The sequence below is a fragment of the Solanum dulcamara genome, chromosome 3 (genome assembly GCF_947179165.1).
Source record: "Solanum dulcamara chromosome 3, daSolDulc1.2, whole genome shotgun sequence".
Classification (NCBI taxonomy): Eukaryota; Viridiplantae; Streptophyta; class Magnoliopsida; order Solanales; family Solanaceae; genus Solanum; species Solanum dulcamara.
Window position 1 is genome coordinate 4674979 of NC_077239.1, and position 9506 is coordinate 4684484.

General features: G+C 30.9%; 1 protein-coding gene across 1 annotated transcript; it reads right to left on the reverse strand.

Annotated features, from left to right (window-relative positions):
• Nucleotides 1-4953: 4953 nt before the first annotated feature.
• On the reverse strand, nt 4954-8666 carry LOC129882251 (uncharacterized). The gene is made up of 4 exons (XM_055956453.1): nt 8047-8666; nt 7165-7444; nt 6560-6766; nt 4954-5587 (listed from the first exon to the last, which is right to left on the reverse strand). Exons 2-4 carry the CDS (start codon nt 7216-7218, stop codon nt 5390-5392), a joined length of 459 nt encoding a protein of 152 aa, XP_055812428.1. The 5' UTR covers nt 7219-7444; nt 8047-8666; the 3' UTR covers nt 4954-5389.
• Between the last annotated feature and the right edge of the window lie 840 nt (nt 8667-9506).

The following is a 9506-nucleotide window of genomic DNA, read 5'->3' on the forward strand; positions in this document are numbered from 1 at the left end:
AGATTTAAGCTACTCAGATAAGAAAATCTAGCCTACTTGGGCATTAAGAAGCTGTGGAGAGATATTTGGCTTCAATCCTATCTTTCAAACGACGAGCGGGTGAAGGTAGGCCTAAATTATGTCGATTGAAACTTTGTTTGTGCTGAAATTCCCTCCTCCCTCCTTTTCCAAGACTAGAACAATCTTTTGAGGGTTTTTGAGGTAACCCTCACCTCTTTTTGGCACTTAGGGAAAAGAAAGAAAAATTAGAATTCGCGACTTAAGTTCTGTCCTGAGGATTTCCACTCTAGCGGCGAGAATCCCATTTGAGCAACGCTGCTATGGTGAATACTGTCCCGCTCTGACAGAATGATGGGGCCCAGTTGGTTTAATTTTTCTACGAATTTTCCTTTCCTAATTAATGATGGTTCTGATCGTTACACTATATAACATACCTAACTATCAATATATTATCCGCTCTGACTCAATTTTTGAGGTCTCGCTATTTTGTTGCTTGGGTTTCAACACAATAGGTGCCTCTATAGTAGGACTACTCAACTCACCATTTATACTCCTTGACCTGTTTGTCAGATTTGGTGTGCGGTTTTTTTAAATCAACTTCACAACAAACCTCTTTTGAGTCCAACTATCGAAAGTTGTTGCACAATTTTTATTGAAGATATATTATTTATCATGACTTAGTATGAGTCAAACATGTACATAAATAATCGTTAGAGTGAAAGATGTGCATAACCCATTATTTAACATTCACATATCAAAAATAGAAAGGAGGGTTACTTAAGGAAATTATGTACAATTATATCGATGACATATTTAATGTAATTTCACAAGTGAAGTCTAGAGAGAATAATGTATATGCAGACTTTACTTATATCTTGTGAAGACAGAGAGACTGCTTTCGTAAATCTCTCAACTTGAATAAAACATATCAAAGAAGTAACAAATAAGCCATTTTGAAAAGGAAAACAAATCCCTCCTCATATTAATATTATTATACAGGACTGTTAAAATGAGCCCAAATATAGGCAATTCGTCTAAGCCGCTCAAAATTTTATGGGTTGCGCACAAGATAATTTAATTGGGTCAATATCACAACTCATTTAAGCCTTAACTCATTTAAAAAGTATTATCAATTGAGTCCAATTCGATCTCCAATTCAACCTATTTAAGTCTCTTTATTTGCATTAGTGCAATGCATGTTCTCATATTGAGTAATGTTTGGTGACTTTCTACTTCAAAATCAAGATTTTTTTTGTGAGTTGAAATTCAAATTGTAGGTACAAACGATAAATAACAATATGTTAAATTTTTTGAGATTAAGAAGGTCAAATTGGGCTAGAAAGATTGGACGAATCATGACCCAATCCGATTTTTAGTCTATTTGAGCTCAAAATTAATTCGGGCAAAATCCAATTTTTAGTTCATTTGAGCCCAAAATTAATTTGGGTGGGCCATGACCCAACCCGATTTCCAATTCAGCCCATAACCATGACTCAACCCGATTTTTAATTTAGCCCATTTTAATTCATTTAATTTCAATCCAACCCACCAATTTGACACCCCTAATATTAATTCCTTGAACAATTGTCATCAATCGAACATAAAAGGCAAAGAAACAATAATGATTGCATTTTGGGCTAAATGTACATGTGTATACTACAAGGGAGTACATGACTTGGGGCCTGTATTTTCAGCCCAACGGGCTAATCAAACATTCGTGGGCCAAACAAGTATGTGATCGACAAGCCCATTTACATGTTTACAAATTGATAAATTTATAAATTATAATACATCTTGTCCTCGTTTTGAATTAAATCAAGGATAAGTAAAATTTATTTATTTATTTCCAATTGAATTTTTCACTTAAAAATATTCAGTGACTATTTTTATAAATATTTTGATTGAATCGGTTGGAAAAGAAAAAATAGTATAATGTTTTCTTATGGAAATTTTTTTCACTATTTCAGTGAGAATCCGTTTTCACCACACATTTTTTCAGTGAGTTAATTCAGCGATAAATCAATGTAAAAAATCATGATCTATAGCACAAATTTCCACCCTCGAGCTTCTCAGCCCTCCGTTCAGCTACCAACAACTCTTTGAGTTCCCTTAAAAGATTGTTCATGCATCGATTTCAGTTGATTTTGTCGCATGGTTCTGTTGGCCATGTTAATAGCAATACGATCTAACCTTGACAAAACTTCATCTCCGACGACATCTACGATCTAACATCGTCATTTGCACTGTGCGAGAATTTCGCTTTGATACCATTGATGCAGACACACAACAGATAGAGGAAGAAGAAACAAGCTAACTAAAAGAAAATGGAAGAGACGAGCAAATTTTTGTATTCCATAATCTTCACTCTCACAATTACAAGTTATATATCCTTGGAACCAAGTGCAAAACTGAAAACTTAAAGGACTCATTTGTATTCTATACACTTATTTACCAAGTCCTAGAGTCAACTATAAAATAAAAATTGCATATATAATAAACCTATACTCTTCTTGCTCAGCCCAATTGTATCAATATATTTTTAGGTATCACGGACGGCGGCGTCCCTCCCCACGTGATCTGTGTTTGCTAATGAAGCGGACGTCGGGCGAAGCCTGGCTGCATCGGACCGAATTGCATTTTTGGGAAGTTCTTCACTCTGATGAATGACGACTTTGAAATAATTGTCCATTATTATGGACCTGACCTCCTGAGATCCACGTTAGAAGAATTTTCTGCTACAAATCAAACTAGTGTCTCGTTGTGGATTAAAAGGAGAGTGATCGACATCCTTGCTTTGTGGCAGTAAATAATTTCTCTTGATGTATTTGTCGTTCTGGGGTTTTTTGTGTGTATACGTCGTTCTGGTGTAGGTGTGGGGAGGAAAATTTTTGTTGAAATGTTGTGTTAGAGAAGTTTTTTGGTGTGAATAAGAAAATTTTGTTCAAGTGTTGTGTTATAGAAGTTTTTTGGTGTGGGTATGACAACCTAAAAGAACAGTCCTTTTATGTAGACAACCAATCATTGCCCTAATGAAGTACGCACCAAGTATTTAGTTCACAATCTTGAATATAATCATCTTTCTTTCACTTATCTTCCTTGTTAACTTTAGGTTTCTTGATTTGTAGATGGTTTTATAAATTAATGATTTCTTATAATAGAAGAATCTTTTGGGGACTTTATAGTGATAATATATTTTCAGAGATTTCTTGTGGGTTCATACGGATTGACTTGGATCATGAAAAATCCAAGCAAAATATTGAAGCTTGCGATTCTTAACATTCCATTGATAGTTTCTTCTTCTTTCCTTTTGCTTTTTTATCTTTCTTCTGATTTATTCCTAATTCCTAATTTGTTTTTTTAGGTCACAAAAAAGACAGAGTGCTAATGAACCAATTTTCATTCCAACTTCCTCCCTTCCACCAACTTCCTCCCTTCCACCAACTTCTTCTTCTAGTCTACTCATTCCTCAACCAATTACTTGTATGGTGTTTGGGCCTTCCATTTCTACTACAACTACTGTTTCTTCCCGTACTTACAGCCCCCCTCCATCCAGTCCAGCTTCCCCACTTCCAGCACCCTCCATCCAGACCCTCCCTCTGCTCATCATTACAATACACGTAGGCAGGCCAAACCCATGCACGCTTCCAGGTCCCTCTAGTATTATGTTGGAAAAAGATGGTTTAAAATTAATTTCAGTTTTTTAGAGAAAAAAATAATTTTTTGAAACATTCGCCACTTAATTTTTTAAAAAAATTAAAAAAAATTAATTTAAAAGTGTTTCACAAATTAAGCCTTAAAAATTTAGAGAAAAAGGTAAGGATTCAAATTTCTACTTTAAAAAGGTGTTACCACTCAAAGTAGCCGCTAACGCGCGGTTGTCTGATGATTTGAAAAATATTTGACTAATTTTGAGAAAATATTAATTGAAAATAATAAAGATACTTGAAATATTTTTTAAAAAAACTAACTGAGAACACTTGCAATAATTTATAAAGGGAATAAACTTTATCGAAATTGACTAAGAAAAAAAGAAAAGAAAATTTAAAATTATTTGAACAAAAACAATAAACTCAAAATATTTTAAGTAAATTAAAAGTGATTAAAACTTGACTGAAATATGATTAAGGAAAAAACACTTGAATTATTTCTAAAAGACAATAACTTGAGAATTTTTAAACAAGTAAAAGATTTAGATCAAATACTTGAATAAATAAAGATAGAAAGTCAATAAAATCTAAAATGCACTATCATAAAAGAAATTAGTTCTTCTTTTAGGTGATTTAATTAGATTAATCTAAAATTAGAATTATAGATAACAAATAACAATCAAACAAAGTGAGAATAAATATCTAAATTTATTGAAGGTCCAAAGTAGACAATTCGGGCCCGATATCAAGTTTTTTGTGTTAGTATTAATTTTTGTAAACTTTACCTAAATCCCATAATGGAAAAGTCTAATTACTATACATCCCTCATTGTATCAAAATTACCCGATATCCCCTTTTTTTCAACTTTTCTGATACATTAGTTTTGTATCTGATACATCAATTATCTAATGAGTAATTAATGAAGATCATCTATTTATGGATAATATCTTAATATAAGGGATGATTGGTTCCTTAAATCAATTACTAATCTAATTAATGAGATTAATTTGGTTAAAAAAATAACGGTTGTGAAGTTGAAGATTCAAGCCAAAAAAACAGAGCATAAATTCAAACCAACTTCGATTTCAATTTTTTTTCAGTTTTGATGATACATAAGTTATGTATCTGATACATCAATTGTTAAAAAAATCAATTGTTATGTCCATGAAGATTCAAGACAAAAAACAGAGCGTCGTCTCGAATGGAAAAAACAGAGCATCAATTCATACCGAATTTGATTTCAGTTATTTTTTCACTTTTGCTGATACATAAGTTATGTATCTGATACATAACTTTAGCTATAGAATAGTTAATGCACATCAGCTATTTATGGATAAAAGATTGGCTCTTTATATCAATTACTGATCTATTAAAGAAGGCGACAGTTATGTACGTGAATTTTAAAAATTAATGTATCGGAATCATTAAATATTGAGAAATGAGAATCTGATACATGTGCATGATGTATCATAATAAATAAAACTTGATTCATGTATCAGAATTCACAAAATGTGACACTTATGAATATTATACTCGATACAAGTTTGATACAGTAGAAATATAAAACATAAACTTTGATTTTATATTCGATTTTGACACCAGAGAAAAACATAGTAAATCTTATGTATGGAAATATTAAAACATATTAAATCTGATACATTACAGTTTATGTATCAGATACATTAAAAGAATCAAAATCACCTAAAATGTTTACTATAAAAAAAAAACCTACTCGACATCAATCAGTTCTCCTTGGTTTGGAGAGATGTCTCTCCTAGTTTTTTTTGGATCGTCGTTATCGCTAACATAACCATCCATGGCCTTCTGACAACAATATCTCCACCTATTGATGATTCAAAATCATCAAGAAAATTAGCCCTATATGCCATTCCGAATCTCAATGGGTGGGACGGGATCTTCTTGATGACGTATTTCATTCCCTGCATTGACATGAAAATGGTTAAATACAACTTGAACTTTATACATAAATACGATGTATCATATGCATTAAAATATCTGATGCATGAGATAAGAATCTGATACATACAGAAAATGTATCAAAAACAATTATATATTATATTCTGATACATAAATATAGAAGTATCAGAATCATTAAAACTTGAAACATCAAAAAATGACACTTACACATGATGTATCAGAAATAGTAAATCTCCAAAAAATTGCATTTGAAAAAAATATTATGTATCTGATACATAAATGTATATGTATCAGAATCATTAAAACTTGAAAATAACAAATACTGAGACTTAAAGATGATGTATCAGAAATAATAATTTTCAAAAAATTGCATATGAAACAGACATTATGTATCTGATACATAAATGTAGATGTATCAGAATCATTAAACTTGAAATAACAGAAATTGGGACTTAAACATAATGTATCAGAAATAGTAAATCTCAAATAATTGCATTTGAAAAAGACATTATGTATCTGATACATAAATGATATGTATCAGCTTCGTTAAAACTTGAAACAACATAAAATGACACTTAAACATGATGTATCAGAAATAGAAAATCTCCAAAAAAATACATTTAAAAAGACATTATGTATCTGATACATAAATGTATATGTATCAAAATCATTAAAAATTAAAACAACAGAAACTGACACTTAAAAATGATGTATCAGAAATAGAAAATCTCCAAAAAAATACATTAGAAAAAGATATTATGTATCTGATACATAAATGTATATGTATCAGAATCATTAAAAATTAAAACAACAGAAATTGACACTTAAACATGATGTATCAGAAATATAAAATCTCCAAAAAAATTCCTTTTAAAAATACATTATGAATCTGATACATAAATGATATGTATCAGAATCATTAAAACCTTCAGAAATTTTTTATTCTAAAACAAAAAACTTAATTGAACACATACCTTTGGGAGATTAGGGCGTGTTGTAACCCCTTCAATCTTGTTGTCTATTTCTTTGGGTGCATGTTTAACTGTAGCTTTCGACTTCAATTTCTCACGTAGCTTATTCATCACTGTTGGATCGTTACGATGTTTGGATCTAACTTCGTCGTAACCTTCCCAAGACGAATCAGAACCAGGAGAAACAAGAATTCGTTGATTTTTAGTGGACTGTTTGAGACCATGAACGGATTCCATTGAAGGTATGAGAAACAAAAACAGAAAGATTTACAGAAGAAAATAAATGATAAAAATTTAGAAGATTTTTCAAAGATTTTCAGAAGAAATCAAAATATACAAATTTTAGGAGAAATCAGATTGAATGAGGATGAAGTAAAATTTCATATAAGGAAAGATTGAAATATACCTTATTTGGAACCTTGAAATTGATTAACAGTTGAAGAGTAACAAATTAACTAGAGCAAATTAGGGCAAGAATAAAGGAATAGGCGGATGTATCAGAGAGGTATAGAGAGAGAAAGGAAAAAGAGGGAATTTGGAAAATTTTTGGTGTATATGGAAATAAAAGTAAATATATTAGGAGAATATGTGTAAAAGGGTAATTTTACCTTAATTTTTTGGGTCTTTCTGCTGCTGCATGTTGGGCGTTGGCCTATATCCATTTTTGAGAAAATAATGGAATTAGGCTATTCATAGTCCAAGTCCTCACTACCCAACTAATTGGGCTACTGCCATGTTTTTGGGCTTTTGGCCTAGTTCTTCACTTTGAATATTGATTGTATACTAGATCTTTTATAAATGCGTTTTTGCCTTTCAAGACTAGTATATCGGCTTTCCAGCAATTCGAACGAGATAAGGTGACTCGAGACTCGAAGATATGTAAGGAGTCTAAAATAAACTCGTATGCGATTTTTCATGCATACAATGCAAAAAGGAATTAGGAAAATTTCATTAAATACTTGGACGACTAAATATTTTTAAATTAGACAAGCCACAAGAAAAGAAATAGAAATGCCAAAGTGAATTTGCAGTAACTCAATTCTTTTATTGAATAGAAATTTCAAAAACTCATTCCGCAAGTAGCCATATATATAAAGTGAGCATAAAAGAGATTTTAACACTCAAATTCTTACCAATATCATATTAAGGATTAATGGATCAACTTTTATTTATTTTTTAAAAAGGCAGTGACCCATTTTTCTAAAATTTCGTATTAAAATTAGTCTAGTTGGGAACAAAATAACGTTGAAAATAGAAAAAAAAAATGACAATCATTCATTCAAATGAAGCCAACAAAATATGCACGGATAAACAAGAAACTCATACATGACCAACATTTCTCTAACCCAACACATATCATTCAAATTATAGAAAAAAAAAACTTAGAAAGAAAATAATCAATAAATAGCTAATCTAAATAACACACAAAACTTAAGTCATAAAATAGATGACTAAAACAGGCGAAAATTAAAAAAATAGAAAAGAATTACCTTATTCGGAGCAGAGACTGAGACGACTAGAGAAGAGCAACTTTTTCTACCACCACGAGTAGAGCTACGTCGGAAAAACTCAAGAGCAAAATAAAAACTAAAAGTTTTGAGCTTTTTTTAAAGTAAAAATTCTTTTTTCTAGTGAGAATTTTTTGTTTTATTTTTTCCAGTGAGAAAAATCCTTCCTAAAATGACCATCAATACCATGTATTTATAGCTAAAAATAAAATTTTGAATCCTAAATACACCCATCTGAGCAAGAATGAAAGATTGATTGGAAAGAATGGAGAAAGTAGAAGTCAAAGTAAGAGAAAAACATACCCCCTAAAAATTCGAATTCAACACTGATGGCTCTAAAATATTCCAGAGAAAAGAGAGAGGGAAGAGCCATTCATGGAGTTGATAGGGAAGGTGGATCTGAAATTGGAGTGTTTGAAGTTATTGAAATTGTAGTTGATGATTTTGTTTGTGTATATTGAATAAGGGAGTTTTGTATGTTAAAGTTGGTGGGACATCAAGGAAAAAGAATTGGGTTTTGGGGGAAAAGGGGTCGGTTGGGTTGGTTATGAACAGTGGCGGATTCATCTTATGTCGAGGGGTTCATTCGAATCCCCTTTGGCGGAAAATTATACTATTTATATATAATTAAAATAATTTTTTATGTATATAAAGTAGATGTCGAACCCCCTTCAACTAACTCGTGTGTCTAGTTATTTAGATTTTGAACTCCCTTATTTAAAATCCTGAACCCATCACGGATTAGGAAGAAGGTGAAAGGAAATGGAAAAATTGGGATAAGGGACTGGTTAGTGGGAATAATGATGAGTTTGGTGTAGAGGAAAAGGGGAAAAGGAAAAGGGTAGGATTGTAATGTTTGTGGGATTTTTTTTAAAAAAAGGTGGGATTTGGGGTCATTTATTGTAACGTTTGTGGAAATTAGAAGGAGAGTAGGATTTGGGTATAATTGGGTATTGGTACGTGTTGAATTGAAAGTAAATGAGATTGTATAGGTGTTGGTCAATTGGTGTGTTGTTGAAGTGTAGGAAATTGTATAGTGTTGGATTGTAATTGTTATTGGAGAATATTGGGGATTGGGGTTTTGGATAAATATGGTTAGATTTGAAATGAAGAAAAATGGTCATATGAGTTTCAATTATAGCCAATCAAATTATAAATTTAGCCAAAAGAAATTTAATTAGTGAATTCAGCTAAAAATTAAATAAGATGAATTAACATTAATTAATTAACAAGTTTCTTAATTCTAACAATATAAACTAATAAACTTAATTATGAAGGGATTAAGTCAAAAATATAAACTACTAATTTGCGAAATAATTAATAAAAAAAAATTTAAGATTATTTTTGAATATTTATAAAAGCCAATAATTATTAAAAATATTTGTATCATTCAAAATTTATAAAAACGACAAAATTACTTTTAAAATAGCTTGAAAATATTT

Coding starts and splice junctions, on each gene's coding strand:
- LOC129882251 (XM_055956453.1), bottom strand. CDS start 7,218: ATGGATATAGGCCAACGCCCAACATGCAGCAGCAGAAAGACCCAAAAA. Junction 6,767..7,164: donor GAAAGACCCAAAAAATTAAG/GTAAAATTACCC, acceptor GGTCTCAAACAG/TCCACTAAAAATCAACGAAT. Junction 5,588..6,559: donor CACGCCCTAATCTCCCAAAG/GTATGTGTTCAA, acceptor ATGTCAATGCAG/GGAATGAAATACGTCATCAA.